General features: G+C 38.4%; 1 protein-coding gene across 2 annotated transcripts in view; it reads left to right on the plus strand.

Annotated features, from left to right (window-relative positions):
* The window catches only part of cacna1ha (calcium channel, voltage-dependent, T type, alpha 1H subunit a), a 63537-nt gene that overhangs the window by 17295 nt on the left and 26222 nt on the right, over positions 1-20020 (plus strand). For both annotated transcript variants that reach the window (XM_017428142.3, XM_017428143.3), the window contains exons 9-19: positions 3330-3496; positions 3594-3788; positions 9679-9830; positions 9972-10157; positions 10295-10412; positions 12309-12464; positions 13669-13756; positions 13848-14131; positions 15241-15615; positions 19024-19127; positions 19385-19508. In XM_017428142.3, coding sequence (XP_017283631.1) covers positions 3330-3496; positions 3594-3788; positions 9679-9830; positions 9972-10157; positions 10295-10412; positions 12309-12464; positions 13669-13756; positions 13848-14131; positions 15241-15615; positions 19024-19127; positions 19385-19508 — 1949 coding nt within the window. The remainder of the gene's footprint in view (positions 1-3329; positions 3497-3593; positions 3789-9678; positions 9831-9971; positions 10158-10294; positions 10413-12308; positions 12465-13668; positions 13757-13847; positions 14132-15240; positions 15616-19023; positions 19128-19384; positions 19509-20020) is intronic.

Below are 20020 nucleotides of genomic sequence, written 5' to 3' on the forward strand. Positions count from 1 at the left end.
CTTAAAGCCCTGACAGGAAATCCATGTCTCAAGTGTTACAGTCATCAGTGCAGAGAGGTGGATAAAGGGCTAACACCGAGTGGGTCAAATCCTTGTGCAGGGAATAGCATATATATATATATATATATATATATATATATATATATAGGGAGGAAAAGTATGCAAAGCAAAGCAGCGCAGACAAGTATGTAATGGTATTCTGCCCAAAAGGAGGGATAAAAGGAAAATATTATATTCAAAGGAGAAGCATAAAGTATTAAATAGAGAGGCAGGGAGAGAAGAATAAATTAGATTAATAAAAAAGGAGAAAATATAGAAGGAAGAGGGGGAGTAATCTCAGGAGGTGGAATAATGCAGAGAAAAAAAATGGATGGAGAACAGATAGTGGTGAGACAACATGGACAAAATGGAAAAAAAAGTAGCAGCGGGATGATTGACGTGTCTGTTCTGTCCTAATGAGGTGAGACTGCCAATGACTGGCAAACTTCACACACACTCTCACACTCCTGCCAGCTGACACTCCAAACATAATTAAGTGGACATAGATAAGTTCCTGGCCAAAGCCAAGTGTTACTTTGTGGCCTGTGATACACTGAGGAATGACAGTGACAGGGAGAGGCCTGAAAAAGAAGAAGAGGGGTGAAAATTTGATTGGTTCTCATGATTTTAGTGCGTTTAAAATGCGGCATTCTCACACTACGCACTGCAAGTGAAATTCGTCATCTTGAATTCTAATCACAGATTTAAGTAATTTAGATGTTTTTTTTCTGAAGTTGGTCTAAGTGTTTTGTGACTTAATAGTTTTGGGCAACTGACCATAAAAAACAAAAATGTCTATAATTCAGTTATTGAGCAGACATTGAGCTAAAATTTGACATAATAGTTGTTAACAACACATTCTCTCAGCACAACATGTCAAGATATAATGTTATTCTTATGGGTTGACCTTAACAGGTACAACTCTGTCATTTCTCCACAGAAATTAATCTTTGATGAAAACGCTGTCATGAAAGGCAAGCGGGTGATATGCATTCCTCCAAGGAATGCTAGGCCTTCAGTTAGCGTAACAGGATTAAAGCATGAATCCTAGTTTTGACTGAGTCGCCTCTTTATGAGTCACTTTGTCCTTTAAAATGTTTTTTTTTTCTTTTCAAAGTCTGTAATTCTTAAATCTAATTGAAGCAAAAAGCATAATCCGATCAAACCTAATGCCATATAAGGTGATGTTTTATCCCCAATACGTGCTTTGTTTTCCTTAAAGTGATCTGCTAAGGATGTGAGCAATCTGTTAAGAACTGGAATAAAAAGACATAGAAATTAATTTTCATCCGTGATAACAAATAATTATAAAAGAATAAAATGTCTTATTTTTTTCAACCAGCTGAGCTTTGCTTCTGGTAGCTTTCAGCTGTCCTGATTTTAGGTCTGTAGTTGGAGAACAGAAGGTGAAAGGAAAGTGGATCACCAGAATGACGATGATGATGAATGATGATCCTGGAGTATTTACTGCGACAGCTAGTGCTCCTTATGGAAAAAGGAAAGCCTTTTAGCTCAGTGTGCAAAAGTTCACTTATACTTTTTTTTTACTGGTGTTGCAGTGACTCACTATTTGCTTCTCCCTTTTCTGTTCTGACTTAAAGTTCCCATCAAGCTAATAAAAATATTGATACGCTCACCTTCAAATAACCCATACCCAAGGCAGTAAGCTCAGAGGAAAAATCAACCACCTCAAATGAAATATAAATATTTTTCATCAGCTCTGTAGTGCTGTTTATCTGTCTAGACTGTTTTGGTGTTAGTCACTGAATTTATGAATAAATAGTTCCAAGACATGGCTGTATTTTCTCAAACTGTGTCATGATGAGGTGAGAGCGTGGCGAACCCAATTCGCAGACTCATAATTGCAAAAACAAAAAGATTTATTTTTAAATAACAAAATTGCAAACAAAAAGCTGACACTAACAATAACAAAAATCCAGGTGGTTAACAGAGGCGGGACAAGGCAAGGCAAAAACAGAAAGACCAGAGACCAGACTAGAACCAACACGAGCAAACAACAATGAATCGGCAGGGAGGTGGAGAGGAAGACCAAGTTTTAAAGCAGAGGGTGATGAGGAGAAGTGGGAACAGGTGTGTGATTAGAAGTGAAGACAGCTGGAGATGGGTGTGACAGGAAACCAGAAAACTACTGAGCAGAGGACAGGTGAATGATGACAACAAACATGAACAGGAAAAACTAAACTGAAACAAGAACTCAAACCGAAACAAGACAATAATCAAAACAACAAACTGAAAACACCAAACTATGACAAACTGATCAGACTTGATGAACTCCACTTTTGGTGCTCAATGTAGAAAAGAGTACATAAAAAAAACCTCAAGATAATCCCCAAATCCCCATTCTGACCATTTAATTGTACCAACTCTTTTTTTTCTGCTACCAAGTGAAGGCCATCAGCTAAACAACATTTCTTCAAGAAATGCACATTGCTGCTGCCTTGCATGCCAAAAATTATTATAAAGATTGTGTAATGTGTTAGTGCTCAAATATGGGTTGGGGATGACACTTGGCTGTGACCACATGAACTTTTAGATCAATATCTTGAAAACTGACTGAGTTATAGCCATTTTCATCTTTCAGGGGGTTTAATAAGACTAATAACCACTAATAAAAACAGACAGAACCAACTTTGCAGTCCCAAACTGAGCTAGTTCACATTCATTCATCAGTTTACTTTGACTTCTAAAAACATTGTTAACATTAGCGTATTAAATTATGTCCTGTAAAGAATTTGTATTCTGTTTTTGACAGTTTTACAAATATTTCCTTTCTATTTTCTGTGCTCACATGTATTAGTTCTTTTTTCTGCTAGGCTAAAAATTTATTCTTTTAAAGCACAACAATATCTAATGCTAATTCAAGTGATTTAAAAACAAGGTCTCTGTTGTGGCTTTACTTAAATGTACGATGGTCAGAAAGAAAATTACTTTAACATCAGCACAGTAAAAGGAAAACTTACGATTAATAAAATCTTACATAAGTTAAAGATATTGCAGTACTAGATGATGCATTTTTTATAATTTAGAGCCAAACATATGTCTGTTTATAATGAATTTATCAAAGAATGTTAGCTACAATTCCTAAAATACACTATCTCTCTGTGTGACAAATAAACTACATACATGTCTTTTGCAATTACTGTAATATGTCCGTTGTAATAAACATGTCTTCTTGGCTCAGAAATCAGCCAAAGACACAGCAACATAAAGACAGTCAGGAATATCCCTTCAGCCACTTCCTGACCATCCTCATCCATGTACCCCTTCAGGTTGCCAGGGGCTCCTGTTCCAGCTGGCAGGCGTGCTGCCCAGTCCTCTGCTTTTGGAGCTGCTCAGCTGTCCTCTGTGCGCCCGAAGCCTTGAGACCTTGGAACTGGAACTAGGAGACCTGGAGGGAGGAAAGGGCGAGGCTGACGGACTACATGACTTCCCCCAGGTCAAACAAAACAACTTCTTTTGAACGAATCGCGCTTGGCAAAACATGAGTAAATGCTTGATTTTTGTGACCAAAAAGTTTTTCTTTTTTCTTCCAGGGGGGTGATCTAAGAGGATGCAGAAGCCGGTTCCGACGGCGAAGGGTTGTGGAGTACAGGAACGGAGCCTTTCGGGCCTGGACACATTTTAGGGAAAAACTGAGGCGGATAGTTGAAAGTAAATACTTCAACCGAGGGATTATGATTGCCATCCTTGTCAACACACTCAGCATGGGGATAGAGTACCACGAACAGGTAAGATTCGTGGACGCAGCTGTGGGTTTGCATCAGGTTTTTTTTTTTTTAGTAAATAGAACTTGCTGAGGCATAAAACCTTAAAATCATTCAGCTGAAGTGAGAGACTTATACAAGACCCAGGAGGTTTAATGAGAACTGTTGGCAATTGTGTGTGAAAGTGGTAGTTGGTTATCTGAGAATCTTAGGAAGGAGATGAGACTGGGAAGTCAGGCATGGACTGCAGTGAGGATCTGCAGGATGAAGTAAAAGGAGTGTAGCATCCATTCTTTCCCAATTTATTCCTCTTTACTCACCCGCTGAGACAGTGTTGCAGAGTCCTGGCTTGTGTTTCTGATTTAAGTCTCTCTGGCCAACATCTGGAAAGTTTTGGTTCTTAGACATGGACCGTTCACTTTTTTCCTTCTCCCGTATAAGTCCTTGCATCCCTCTCCTTTAATTCCTTCTCCATGACAAGTGTGTGTGTTTCTGTCTTTTTGGTGTAAACATTAGGAGTAACCGGGTGAGCCGTTGCCTTTTTAGGGCAGTACCACACACATACAAGCACACATAAACAGACTGAAGTGTTATTTATGAGTTTCTTCTTCCTGTAGTGCTTATCCACCTCCATGTGTGACACCTAGCCAAAGTTTGTTCAGACCCAGGGTGTTAAAGTGTGTGAAGAGATGCAAGGATGTAGACGTCGTGCTGACAGTGGATGTGAGTGGTTGTTTGGGTTTGGTTTAAAAGAAAAAAAAAGTAAAATAAAATAAATAAAACCCAGTTTGGCTTTTTTCAAAAGCCAAATATTGAAAACCTTTACCTAATGTGCATATTGAGGATTTTGGCTCATAAAAACTAAAACACACTATCATCTACATAGATTATATTTTATTTTATGCCTTGTGCGACAAAATTACCTTCAGCCCTTCTCAGATTTGTTATACAGAGTGTTGCTGATTCATGATCAAGGTTGTTCCTCTGCTCAGCTTTGCAAAGGGAAGCTGCATGTGTGTGGGTGTGAAAGCCTGAATGTCTGTTGTGATTTTCATCCTCGTATTCGGGCAAGGTCATATTTGGAGCTTTATTCAAAAATCTGAACACTCAGAATGCCTCTTTGTGGGCACCGGTAACATTTTTTTCATTTAGACTTATATAAAATAAACCAATTTATTCGTAATAAAAGAAGTTCAAAAACTAGGGCTGCACAATAGTAGCAAATCTTGCAACACTATAGTTGAATATTGCAACAACAACATCAGTTGAGATGAACCCACATTTTCTTCACTCCTCTGTTTTGGTTCTGTCATCATAACATTCATAAGATAATCCAGGGCGGTCCACACAGGGACAGTTTTGTGGAAAGGTTTTATCATTTCAGCCTTGCATTCACATAAAAACAGCATTTTAGGACCCTCCAAAATTTTGTTTTTTGAAACCAAATTCCAGAATGTAAAAATCTTGAAATACCACCTCTGCATTTTTATGTAGCCAGCCAAAATGCAACTTTTTAAAAATGACGCTGTCATCTAACTTATGACCTGAGAGCGTCCTCTTCTTCTGTTTTGTTTACATTCTGCACCCAGGATGCAAGCTGCATGTGCATGCCCCACGCCTTGTTGTCTGTTTTTGTTGTGCTTTCATGGCAGAGTTACAGCGCCACATACAGACCTTGCATAGTTACTACAGCATTTTGGGTCATTTTCAGTATTTCTGTGTGAATGAAAACATTTCTAGAAACTGCATTATATTTTTGATAATAATAAAAAAAAAGTTAAATAAAAAGATCATTTTGGAAAACTTATGTTTCGGTGTGGACAAAGACTGAACTTTGAAGTATTCAGAGTCGATACAATTATATGAATTTTAAGAGTTAATTTTATTGTAGTTTTGATAAGCAACTGCCTTTTTTCATTTGTACCTGGTAGTTAACCATCTGCTAACACTACCTTGAGTTCTGGTTAAGATGAATCTGATTAATTAATATTTATATCAGTATTGCGTTCTCTTACATCTATGTAGAATCCCAAAGTTGTTTTATGTATGTATTTATTTATTTATTTGAAATGCCCATCCCTCACTTTTTCATCTTGGACAATATCAATTTGATTTAGGCATCAAGGATAGTTCATCTGATTGACCTAATAGGTTATTTGCATAGCCTCTGATTTATTGCAGTCCAAGCAGTCCTTTAGTAATATTGATATTGTGCTCACTATTATTGCAACTGTATGATAATTTTATATATATATTGTCCATCCTTAAAAGTAACAATTTCAGAAACAATTGATCAGGATGCTTCGTGGACATCTCATAACTTGAAATAACTCAAATGCGTAAGAACTTCTACCTGTTTTAAACTCATTTACTTGATAATCGTTGCTAAAGCTATATCTGCATACATGTAGGAATGTGTATTTTCTTTGATTTCCACTATTCTCTCTACATAAATACACACATACACACACCCCTACCTCCCCCCATATTTACATACTGCATTTCGCTATACTCAATGTTCCTAATTTAGAAAGACAAAAAGGAGAAAACAATCCATCTACAATACAAAACACAGACAACCATCCACATATGTACACATATGTAATATTCACATATTTAATGATGAACTCTCCCAGCTTCTTCTATCGTTTGCGTTTAGAAATTGCCATTTACCGGTTCAAGAAGTGTGAATTAGTTTTGCTGAGGTAGTTCTGCATCACACAAAATCAGCGTAACTACTCAAGCGTTGATGCATCATTATCTCCAGCCTTCAGATTTGTGCCCTTTCGTTGATTTGTATTGATTTGACCTGCTATGTCAGCCACACTGTGCCCCCTCTCAATGGAGTCTCTAAAGTGGAACATAAAGATGAATATATAATGCTGTCAGATGGCATAAAAAGTGCCATTTGCAGGGTGCTTTCTCATTTCCCTGCTGTAAAGACAGTATGCCTCCAAGGTAAAGAAAATGCCAGCTAGTCTATTGTTAAAACAGAATATATGTGTGGCGGCATTATATTATGTGAGCCTAAAGGAAAGCTGGCTTAGGGATCCTTTAAAACAGTTTGAGGAGCTTAAAAGGATTTTATGTGCTGGTTCGTCAAAACTTGGCCAACAGCAAAGATTGTCACTTTTTTCTTGTTCCCAATGTCGGCTACAGAGGTCTAGTCAGAGTGCATTAAATTTCACCCTAAATTGAACCAAATCTAGCTGTATTACCAATGGTTGTTACTTTATTTTTCTTTGTGGGCTGTAGAGTGACACAAAGATGTCAAGTGTTTTTAAAAAAATATGAAAAAAAGAACACAAAGAAAGGGAAAAGGACTTTAGTGGAACAAAACATGTTCTAGCCTGTTGATTCACTCCGTATGCTCAAGCCATTTTAAATAATAATAATAGTAATATTCAGCCTAATGAATTGGTCGACCAATCAGTTAGCCTACCTCTCCTCAGAAGTACTGCATATGACCCCACTTGAAAAGAATCATTTATCTTCGTAAGAGCGAGTTTGTAGTCCTTTATTTAGCGCACTTGTGCCATAAAGTATACAGATGTGATGTCTATTAAATGTTATTTGTGAAAATGGGCTTATACAAATGATTATTTTCAGCTTTAGTTGTAGATGTTTTCTGTCTGCTTTTATACACCACATGTCAGGACTACTCATTGACTGTGGGACTATGGTTTGTTGAACCCCCCCAACACTCACACACAAATGCAATATGTTTTAATGAGTCAGTCTTGCGTGAGATTAGATAAAACTCAAGATCTTGGGCTTAAGGGCTTTAAGGCAGAATGTTTAAGAATTTATGATTAAGAGGGATTTGGTCATCGGGGGACGTATTCCTTCCATGTAAATCTCTGGGATTGCGTGAAGCCTGTTACCAAAGAAGCATGATACTGCTCAACAGAAAAGTGAAATATGAAAACAGAGAATGGAAAGAGACATCACTCTGACTGGTGGGTTTCAGTCAGTTGACACCTATTCCTCCATTTTTGTATGTCCTCATCCATCAGTAACCTTTGTGTTGCTTGGTTACAAAGTGCAAGATTAGGTATTTTACCTGAAAATTTGTATCACATTTAACACCAAAGGTCTGCAAAATGTTTCTTTTTCTTGCCTTAATAACCATCTGCATAGTTCGCAGAGTGGGTTAGACTCTTCAGGGATTCCTCTTGTCTCCGGTCCTTTGGGAACTTCAGAGTCTCGTCTCTGCTTTTTGCAGATGATGTGATTCTGTTTGTGCCTTCAAGTCATCACCTCCAGTGTGCACTGGAGCAGTTTGCAGCTGAGTGTGAAGTGGTTGGGATGAAAGTCAGCTCCTCTAAGTCTCAGACCATGGTTCTTAACTGGAATAAGGTGGAATTATCCGTCTGCGTCAAGACTGAATTTCTGCCTCAAACAGAGAAGTTCGAGCATCCGGGAGTCTTGTTCACGAGCGATGACAGGATGCAGGAGATTGACCTCATACACTATAACGTGGATAAGGCTGTCATAGCAAAGAAGGAGCTGTGCTTAAAAGCAAAGCTTTTGATTAACTGATTCATCAACATTCCAGTCCTCATGGTCATGAGTTATGAATCATAAACAAAACAACAAGATCCACGAACAAGCAGCCAAAATGAACTTCCTCTGTAGGGTGACTGGGCACACTCAGATCTCAGCTGAGGGATTCTGGCCTGGGAACACTTGGAAACCCACCAGGAGAGTGCTGCTGGGATGTAGGATACCAGAGTTTTTCTCCAGGACCTGTTGCCTTTGTGTCCCAACCTAGAATAAGCAAAAGAAAATGAATGAATGGATGGATGGATGGATGGATGGATGGATGGATGGATGGATGATGGATGGATGGATGGATGGATGGATGGAGGGATGGATGGATTTGTACAACTGTGCACTTAATCACCTAAATCCTCTCTGGTATAAAAATCAGCTTTGTGTCATTTTTGTTTATTTTATTTCTATAATATTTTAATGGGGAGCATGGTGGAGCAGTAGCTAGAGCTGCCACCTCACAGTGAAAAGGTTGCAGGTTCTCCCCTCGACCTTTCTGCGTTAGGTTAACTGGTAACTCTAAATTGCTGCTAGGTGTGAGTGAGAGTAAGAAGGGTTGTTTGTCTCTAAGTGGCCCTGTGATGGACTTGTGACCCGTTCAGGGTGTACACTGCCTCTCATACAGTGACAGCTGGAGAAAGGCACCAGCTCCCCTGCAACCCAGTAAGAAAAAAAAAGGTTAAAGGAAAGGGATGTATGAATGGATATTTTATTGGAATTTTAAATCAAATTTGCCCCTGAGAAACAATAAAGGTCTCAAATAAACTGACTCAAATATCTTATCTCTAGCAATCACTCAGATACTCTAGGTTGTGAAGGGGCTTTCATTCAGGTACTTTATCAATAATGAAGTATTGTTACATGTTGGCAGTGATAATTTACTTAAAGACTTAGTATTAATGCTACCACCTGCACTGTTTGCTGGAGTTTGTGTCACGGCCTTTCAGCCGGAGCTGCAGATTTGGTCACATAATACGCTGAGCAGAGTACAGAATTGCTGCATTTTTCATAAAAGAATTGACTGCATGTTTTATGGGGGGACGGGAGGTGGGGGTGGGGGTCACGTAAATCTTTGCTGGATCGTTGAGCGTACTGTGAGGTAAGCGAAGTAGATCGGCAGTGATATATCGGTGCTGTTGGTCCCATTTGATTGATTGGGCCTGACTGCAGCTCTATTAACTTGAACTTGATTGATAATATCAGCTCACGGCACAAAGACCACAAAAAAAAGAAAAAAAAAGAACATTCAGCAATAAAAAAGTGGGGATTTTAATGGTTTCCTTTTTGTCCTACCCATTTTTCCCCCTTCCTCTTCTCTTTTGTCTTGAATTCTCTCTTTTTTCCCCCCTTCTTCCTCAAGCCCGAGGAGCTGACGGATGTGTTAGAGATTAGTAACATTGTTTTCACCAGTATGTTTGTTCTGGAGATGGGCTTCATGCTGCTGGCTTTTGGCTTTTTTGGATACATCAGAAACCCATATAACATCTTCGACAGCATCATCGTCATCATAAGGTAATAACCATCCACTTGACTTAATTGTTGTCTCTAAAAGGTTTATGTCAGTTTTGAGCATAAAATCCAACTTTTAGAAACTAGACATTTTTTCAATAATATTATTCTTAGACAAGCTTCATTTTTGTGTCTATCTCTCAGTGTGTGGGAGATAATTGGTCAAGCGGATGGTGGGCTGTCAGTCCTGCGGACGTTTCGTCTGTTGCGGGTGCTGAAGCTTGTGCGCTTCCTGCCTGCCCTGAGGAGACAGCTGGTGGTGCTGATGAAGACCATGGACAACGTGGCCACCTTCTGCATGCTGCTGATGCTTTTTATCTTTACTTTTAGGTGCAGACATAGAAAAAAAACACCTTCTTTAGTCAATTGTCTTTCTTCAGATCAAACAAAATGTTTTTTGAGATTTTATTGTGATAGGTTTCATCCAGCTAAAGCTGTCAACTGTGCATTTCTTGTTTCCCTTTCAGTATACTGGGCATGCATCTTTTTGGATGTAAATTCGGTCTACGAACGGAGAATGGAGATACCATCCCTGACCGCAAAAACTTTGATACACTACTCTGGGCCATTGTCACTGTATTCCAGGTTAGTTTTTGACCTTCTAAGAGGGGGTCCCTGTACTCCTGAAGAGGTTTTGCTTTACTTTTTAATCTAAACTTGGCTCTTCATCTATATATCCACACCACACTGACATTTCACCAAAATACAGACGATATAACCTCCTCTGCATCTTTTGATCAGTCGTGTGACAATCAAGCTGATCATTTGAGCACAAATGACATTTTCCTTTTGACCTAATGAAATTGTTTTACACTAGCATTTAAAGCTGTTTTTCATTATCTGTCACTTCTCTGCAGTTCTGGGTTAAGAGGGATAGTTTAGATTTTGGAGTGGGGTTCCATAGAAGGTTTTGAACAATTAATACATTACCTGTTGTAGATAGTACTTTGAATGACCTTGATTTGGAGAAATATAGTGTAATTCAGACCAGATTATCAAGGTAACAGCAAGTCTAAACCCACCAAGGTGGATTACTGCTGTCTTGAAACAACTCTAATCTGAAAAATTTTCAATATTTTTAGCATTGTGCAGTTATTTACCTAGAATTCTATGATCATTTGCTAGCACAAATAGCAGCAGCAACTTTAGGTATAGCAATACTGATGCCAACTGGCAATCTTCCAGAAGGAATATCACCATATTTCTTTTTGAATACAGTGAAACTGGCAGTGTTGTAACAATTTATGAAATTGCATTCACAGTGCCAGCTATGAAATTCTGAAGAATGTAGTTATTTTGAAAACAGCAGCAACCCACTTCAGTCTTGGGCCCCACTCAGACTAGTTGTTAGCTTGTCATTTCAGTCAAAATGAACTCCACTGTATTTCTCCAAATTGAGGTCAGTCAAGAAGCCATCTATAACAAGTAAGATATTTATTTTTCATAACCTTTCCACAGAACCTCACTCCAAAAGGCCCGAATCATTACTTTAAATTTTGCCGTGGGTTTTAATGGATTTAACAATGCAGTGAGACAGATTTTGCGTCTGCCTTTCTTTTAAGTTAAAATCTCAAACGAGCTGCAAGTGTTTTTAAGCCCTATAAAACGGTAAAGTTGATACATAGAGCAGCCCATTGCTTGCACTGTACACATGCACAAAATCAATTTTCTGTGTTTATGTGTGTGCATTTGAATTTTTATCCCGTTAGCTTTGTAATCTATTCGAGCACACCAAATGTCAAAACGAACCCAAAGTGTCCTTCTGTTCGGGTGTTTAGCTGTGTGTGTACCTGAGCCAATCCTCTGCTGCTAAGAAATACAAGATTGTGCCTAATTGCACCCAGCATCCCTCTTTCACTTTGATTTCTATTTTTTGCTGCCCCCATCCCAGTGGAGATATTGTTCAATTGCTCCAGATAGATTTTTTTTTCTCTCTCTCCCTTCTGGATGCGTCAGCAGGAGGGTAGAAAGCAGGACTCTCTTTGGTGCTGAAGAAGCATTTTATCCAGAACTGACTGTCATGTGAAGAAGTTCCACTCGCTGTGGACTTTTACTGGACTTTTTTCAGGGCAAGTGACCACAGATCCGAGCAGGTGTGTGCGCGCACTGCTTCACTTGCAAGTGTTTAATGAGCGGGCAGCCTTCAGAAAGATGGTGTAGCTTTCGATTCTTCCATCAATCACACTTATCTACACAAACATTCACACTTGTCGGCTTCTAGTCCAATAGGTTATTTTAAACTGAAGTATTGCTGGAATACAAGTAGCTCATTATTTGGTTATTTAAAGTGTATAATTGATTTTTGCCTAACATATTGGCTTTTAGTTTGTTTCCTCTATCTCATCACTAATGTGGATGTTGACTCCCCTCTTTTCTTTTAATTATCCATCTCTACACCTTACATTCCCTCCATCCTCTTCTATTTCTGCCTCCATTCGTCTCCTGTGTATGCTTAACTCTGTGTTTTTATTCATTCTCCAGATTCTGACCCAGGAGGACTGGAACGTGGTGCTATACAACGGCATGGCTTCTACCTCTCCATGGGCATCTCTCTACTTTGTTGCTCTCATGACATTTGGCAATTACGTGCTCTTCAATTTATTAGTTGCCATCTTGGTTGAAGGCTTCCAGGCTGAGGTGAGAATGAGCGCGTTGGGTTTTTAAATGCACCTTCGGAACGGATTTGATTTGCTGCTACACTTGGCATCATTTTCCAGTATTCAGCTTGACAGCTTTAGGTGAAACCTCTGCACAGAGACTTCCTTCTTTATTAGTTTGGGGTTTTAAAAGCAAACTCTAGTTGGAGATGCAGGACTCTGTTTTTAGAGCTCCATTTTCCTATTGTTTTAGAGTAACTTGAGTCAAGATGACTGTTACAGCTAAGGGATTTTGGCAAGCACAAAAATGACTCTAACTAAGTCAGTTTTACAGATATTGAGCCAAGATTTAGTGTGGTAGTAGCTGAGACTGACCTCCAAATTATACACCAAAGAATCACTTTCTTCTATGAACTTTGGCTGCTTTTTATTTATGCTCCAATCCTAGTTCCTGACTATGACAGCATATTATGCACTGTGCTTCAAAATATGATTCTGGACAAATAAAGGGCAAAAGAAGTGCCAAGAAAAAAACCTACAGCAAAAAAACACTATATGAAAGCCATGTTATTAAGAAACAAAAAAAAAGAAAAATCAAATAAAGATGTGACACAGAACCTGAGAGATTCTTTATCCTTCAGTTAATCATCTTCTGTATGCAAAGTCTACAGCTAATAGCTCTTTGGGAATCACCTTGTTGGTGCACAAAAACATTTTATGTATCATGCTTTAGCCTTGGTATTTTGCTTGGATTGAACTAAAGAATGAAAGCAAACTGTTTTTGTGACAGACTGCTGGTAAAGTACCAAAAGATGCAATAGAAAATTGGTTCTTTGCTAAATTGTTGTGTCAACACAACACAGGTTCATCCTTTTGAGCCTTGTTTTTATTCCTGAATCATTCATAGGGCAGAGTTAAGTAGCTGAACAAACAATAAAATATTCCTCTGAAAATCATTAAAAACTGGAAATGTGTAAAAACTGCCAGGACCACGTTTAAAGAGTACAAGAAAATCTAGACTCTTTTGAAGCAACGGATTATGAAATGAGGCACTGTACTGGATGTTGTCAGTTACATTGGTGAGGATGTACATAAACCTAACAAAGAACAAAATACTTCTTTGAATTTACTCTGTGTCCTTTTGAAAGAAGTTATATTTTCATAATTGTAAACTTAAAAAAAAAAGAACTCGTAACGAACGCAGAAAAAGAGCTCATTTTCATGGATATATGTGTGTGTTGTAGGGCGATGCGAATCGGTCAGAGTCAGATGATGAAAAGAAGTCCAACAATTTTGATGAGGATGAAAAGGTCGAACAGTTCAGAGACACTGGTCGGTGAAATAAAGAGCACATTCAGTTAATCCTGCACTGTTTTCTTGCTGCTTTGTCATTTCTAAAGATACCTTTATCTCTGCTCCATAGAGCTAAAGATGTACTCTCTCATGCTGACGGCTAACGGTCACATTGACCCCCGTGGCACCGTGGCTCCTCCCATAATCATGCGCACGGCAGCGACACCCATGCCCACGCCTAAAAGCTCTCTAGGACCCGAGTCGATCTTAGAGGAGGAACTGTTGTACAGAGAGGGGATATCTCAACACGGTGAGGTTGGACTGGGTTTCTCCGAGGCTGGAGTTGATCATGTGGGGTCTCGCCGTGGAAGCTCAGCATCCATGGACCCCTCAGCCTATGACCAGCGTTCTTTAGTAAGTTATGTTATTAGCTTCACTGAAAAGTTAATATATATGAATGAAACTGTCCAATACCCCCTGTTGCCATGAAAGGTGGACAATTATGTAATTTTTTTTGTCTGTGTGTAGGTGTGTGTGTTTGTATGTCTGTTAACAAAATATTGCATGTACCATTGGATGGATTTTGTAGCTAACTGACATTAGACAAATCCAAAAATTGCTATAGATCAGTCAAGTTTTCATATTTTAAGCTAAGATTTGTTCTGGAAGTAGCTGAGAGTCATCCACAACACATAACTTAAGCACTTTTAAAATGTGCAAGAGCTTTGCTTAAAACTTTAAGTTGCAAGGTGATGGGCAATATGCATTCCTTGAAGAAATGCTACTTTTGTTATTTTTTAATGAATTTAAGTGTATAAAATACATGCTGGAATAAGAAATTACTATTATTATCATCTTTAGCAACGATTATCTATAATGTAAAGCTTTTATTTGGTTATTTGGCTTTGGGAATCTTTCTTTTTTTTAATATATTGGTTGAATTGACCATAGGTGACTGAAAAGGACTCAATTTTCATACTCAAAGGGTCTAGTTCTCCCATTTGAAATATCCAGAGAATGTTTCATTGAAACCCAGTAGTATGAAGTCCATCTTCATCATGCTCGATGTTAGTCCTGCACAGAAGATAGACTTAGAAAGTACCTGGTCAGTTGCCAACAGACAACACAGTAGATATAAAGGGGCTGAAAATTACAAATCACTGAAATGTCCTTGCTTGGAGACCAAATGTCTACCAATGTTATGAAAACATGCTTATTTATTAGGATTATGTTTGTTTAAGAGTGTAATTTTATCCTACTATGGCCATAGAGATAACTAGAAACATAAGTTTTATGTTTTTTTAGCCTCAGAGAGAAATCTAGATTACTGAACTGTCTGAACCACTTGTAACTGTAATTATGATTGTCTAAATAAACTTCTCTCCAGCTGTCAATTTTTGAGTTCCATGTTGAAGCTGACCCACAACACAATCAGCCCCAAAAAGTCCAGATTCAACTCATCTATTTTTTCTGTCTACATTAGGTGCATTAAGTCTGACTTAGATTTGATTTCTGGTCTGCAGAGTCTCTCGAGTCCCGGTCGGCGTTCTCCTCTCCCCCTCCGTGGCTCAGGCAGCTCGTGGGGGAGCCGCCGCTCCAGCTGGAACAGCCTGGGAAGAGCACCTAGCCTGAAAAGGCGAGACACCAGTGGAGAGAGGGAAAGCCTCTTATCAGGGGAAGGTGGAGAGGAGGAGGTGGACGGCCAGGATGAAAACGGGGAAGGTGGGGGAAACAACAGACTAAAGCCGGGGCCCATGGAGCTGCAGCTGCCGTCTCCTCTTTGCCCCTCCATAATAGCAGAGTACGGTGACTGCAATGGGAGGACTCTGACATATGACCCAAATGTAAACTCTGACCTCAAAGATGACTTCTCAGCAGAGGATGACTTAGATGATGACGTAAGTTATCATGACTCATAGTTTTCAAAACAGTATTTCAGAACTCTGCAGTGAGACTCCTAAAGGTCCCTGGTGAAGCACTGTCTTAGTGTATATTATCAACCTCTTTTTTTGTTTACAATTACATTTGACCAAAACTTTCTATTTCATTAGATCCTCTGTGGTTTTACTTTAATATAAAAATTGCTGATCACTGTTCTTACTGGCTCTGTTTACAAATTCAGTTCCTCTGTGTATTACCCATTTCTTCTTTAAAATGATTATTCAGATCTTTTAAAGTGAGATTTAATATAAAGATCATGAACAAGTAAAATATTACCTGTTGTAGATTGTCTTCGACTGGCCTCAGTTTGAGGAGCTAACATTTATTCCATGCGAGGCCAAGACCAAAATTAATTTCTGTCATCTTAAAACATCTTCAATCTCAAAACATTTGACCAAAATGTACAGTGTAAAGTTTGCAGGAAGGACAAAAAGAGCTCAAAACTGCATAATAACTCTCAAGCACAGGGGTGGAGGGTTGATAATTTTGGCTCATTCAAGTATTCAAGAGTTAAATGTGAGCCCATCTGTCAGATGTTTAAATTATGTTTGAAATTCAACCTACAGGACAGTCAATCCAGACACAAGTCTACCACAGAATGAGTAAAAAGAGTGCTGAAATGCACTACTTAACAGTGTAGTGTTAAGACCTTCAGAAAATCCTGCATCAGCGCATACCAACACTTCCTAAAGAACTGAAACAACACCGGAAAGGAGAGTAGGACAGAAACTTTTAAAGCAATAAGAAAAAGTTGTAGTGTCGAGATAGAAAGTGGTTGCTTTGAGGTACTGCTGGAAGTAGGGTCGTAACTTTGTTAAATGTGTTACAGCACACTAATCTCATGGGTTGTTGCTCATCTACATAAATTTTAAGACCTGAAGAAAAACTGATGATTATTAAGTCCCGGTTGGTAAAACTGTAAAATTAGGAGTGTGTATATACCGTATGTTTCTTATCCTTTGACTTCTGTGTCTTTTGTTTCTCCGTAACCTCGAAACATCATGGAGGGTGTTTTGTGTTCACATTGCAAGATCTGGGAGCACACTAATTGCCATGCTTTGATTCATTAGCTCGCGTAGTAATTGTTTTCTCAGTGGGTCCAAAATAACTTGTGTACATACAAGCACAATTATCAGCGTGTTTGTGAGTGCAAACGTCTGCATGTGTGTGGAAAACTCAGAGAACAGTTCAGTCCCCTGTTGGTTTTAGGTGACCTCTGTTGTGACAATGCTCATGGTTTTATTGGCTTTAAATTGAGTTCATAATGCCATGAAATCCTCAGAAACAAAAGGGCCTCTCTGCTGAATACAGATCATTACAAACACTGTTCTGGTGTACGGCCGTGAGGTTGTGGTGTCGTCCTGGGCTGCCTGTGTGTGTGTGTGTGTGTGTGTGTACAATGTGCTAAGTGAGATGAGTGTTTATCAGGGATTTTGGAGTTCAGCTCCTCGAAGATCTGAGCAGCAAGTTTTTTTGTACTGAAACACACACAGGAGGCACACACACATGGGTATGAAGCTGTGTGCCAAATAGGCAGAGTCTGAGAGGCCTGACTCTGGGCTGTTTTTAATTAGAATCCTAAAGTACAAAAGCTGTGGACCTAAGCTCTCTTCTGTTTGTTTTATTACAAACTTTAATGAGTTCCACGAGACTCCACTGAGCTTGGCCACTTGCTAAGTTGGAAGTCCACCTGTTTGGTCCTAATTAACTCCATCTGATTATGCAGTGAAACACATGTTTGTTGTACCCTTATAGATTTAAATGAGGAGTAGCTAACGTCAGCAACACTGAGGAAACTGTTTAAATCCTGCTTTGTTTGGTGGTGCTACTGGTGTTGTCGAATGTTCACTTCATTCCTCGTAATACAGCTTCTCTTCATCAGACATGATGTTCTTTGCCAGCGACTTACGCAGCATTTTTAAATGAGCTTGGGTTTAACTTTCATTTGCTTAACACTAAGCAGTTCTTCAAAGTATCAAAGTAAGGATTCATGATTAATGGGAAGGTTCAGATCGTTTGAAGTTGGACTCTGTGGAAAGAATACAAACTAATAATATCTTAACTATTTTAGATAGCGCTTTGAATTACCTCAGTTTGGAGAAATAGATGGCAATGTCAATTTAACTTTTATAGTACATTAAAACCAACAGAAGTCAACCAGAATGATTTACAGTTCAGTCAAACAAAACAACAAAACAAAACAAACACAAAAGAAAAAATCACTAAGATATGAGACATTTAAAGAACAAGTAAAAGCTACCAAAAATGCAGAAACAAAACCTAAAAGCACCAGCTTTAATTCATGCTCAAAATGTTGTTTAATTTTGATCAAGTTGCCAATCTAGCAGTTCGATGAGCTAACGGCTAGTTTGAGTGAGACCAGGACCAAAGTGGGTTACTTCTGACTTCATTTAAACACACCATTATTTTACATTACATGGATATTTCAGCAGAAATACATAAAAGTGGAAGTGCCACAGCTAGCTGCTTCTGCCACCATTTAAATAGCCTTGTCATTTTATGAAAATACTTGTTTTACAGTTTACAAAAACTAGCATCTGTTGAACATTTTTGAGATTGCAGTTGTTTTAATAACAAATTTGCTCCGACTAACCGACTGACCAAAGTTGTTGAAGGTGCTATCTACAACAGGTAAGATATTAATTATTTCATAACTTTTTCTCAAAATCTCACTTTCAAAGATCTGAACTTTTGCTTCAAATAACTTTAAAATATTACCTTAAAAACCCAGATTTACACACATAACTTGGAATTTAATCTTTTTTTCGCAGGTTTATTACTAATCCATAGCTTTTATCCCACCAAATAACCTAATCAATATAAAGTATAAAAGACTAGTGGCTTTTAAAAATAATCACATGTAGTCTTGACCAGTCCCAGTAAACGGGCAAATTATCTGAGTTATTAGTTTTAGTTTGACTGATAATTGCCGTTTTCATGACAAAACTGGATTGACTTTATCAAATGCAGAGACACAGCGCGCCTCTTGTTTGAATAATGGTAAACTGAATTTGTTAGAATCACATTATGTTGACAAAACAATTCATCAGTCATTCTAGAGACTAAACTGCAGATGAATCAATGCAAGCTTTTGTTAAAGCTTCTATCATTGTGCTGTAATGGGGGTCCCAGTGTGTGGTGAGGCGTTTGTTTGCTCGTATCTGAATAAAAAAAAAATATGATGGGTCATAAACACGATGATGGTGGTGATAAAGATTTTACAATTTGCCACCATGATGCAAGCACCACCTTGATGCTGATAGCGGTTTGTCGTGATGAATGACAAAGAAAGTAATTTTGTTGCTGCTGTTTATTTTTGGACTTGTGACCTCTCGTCGCTGCAGAGTCCTTTCTGCTACTGGGTCCGGAGAGAAATCCACAACATCAAGCCCCGCTGGTGTAAAGAACATGAAACCTGGACGCTCTACTTGTTTTCTCCAGAGAACTCGTGAGACACACACATATTTACAATAATTTTTTGAATTCTAGCAGCAGACATTTCTGATTCATTTACAAGAAAAAGATTAAAAAATAGGTGTTATACCTTTAAATCCATCTTTAAAACAAATCTACATATCTATTTGCCCTATTTTCAACTTTTTCTACATGTCCTATTTATTTTCGTCTACCTATTTTATTTGCTACTTTTGCTCGCTGCTGTGTGACCGCCATATATATTTTAAAGGAGATTTTGTGCATTTTCAGAGTCCGTATGTGGTGCCAAAGTGTGATCTCTCACAAACTGTTCGACCATGTGGTTCTGGTTTTCATCTTCCTCAACTGCATCACCATCGCTCTGGAGAGGCCCGATATTCAGCTTCACAGCAAGGTGAGGCACAGGCTATAATCAAAAATAAAATAAAAAAAGTCCACTGAGTAAAGCAGAAAATTGTAGTTCATTGAATGAATAGCTTCAGAACCGGTCAGGGTTGGTGTGTGAAGTTCTTGGTTTTATGGCAAAAAAGGCAAAAGCTAAATGCTAAACCTAAATAGTTCGGGTTTCTGAGGCATTGTCAGCAGTTAGTATGGTACCTGCAGCAGATGATGGTTAGAATGATCTTATTTTGTTAGAATTAGTCCTCATTGAGGATACGAGCGTGTCAGCGAATTAGATAACATGATAAATACTAGTCTATAATTTAGGTAGTCAGTGGATTTATTCTGTTTTTGTTGCTTGTCAGACAAACACATTCCATCCATTTTCCATTAGCATTTTAGGAAAAATTTTCTAACTGTGGTAGATCCTTTACAGAATAGGATAACACACACCAAATTTCATTAAGTAAGAGTTTTGATCATTTCATCAACATTTAAAAGGAACATCTGCTTGTGTTATGGTCA

Source organism: Kryptolebias marmoratus, linkage group LG12 (assembly GCF_001649575.2).
Source record: "Kryptolebias marmoratus isolate JLee-2015 linkage group LG12, ASM164957v2, whole genome shotgun sequence".
Classification (NCBI taxonomy): Eukaryota; Metazoa; Chordata; class Actinopteri; order Cyprinodontiformes; family Rivulidae; genus Kryptolebias; species Kryptolebias marmoratus.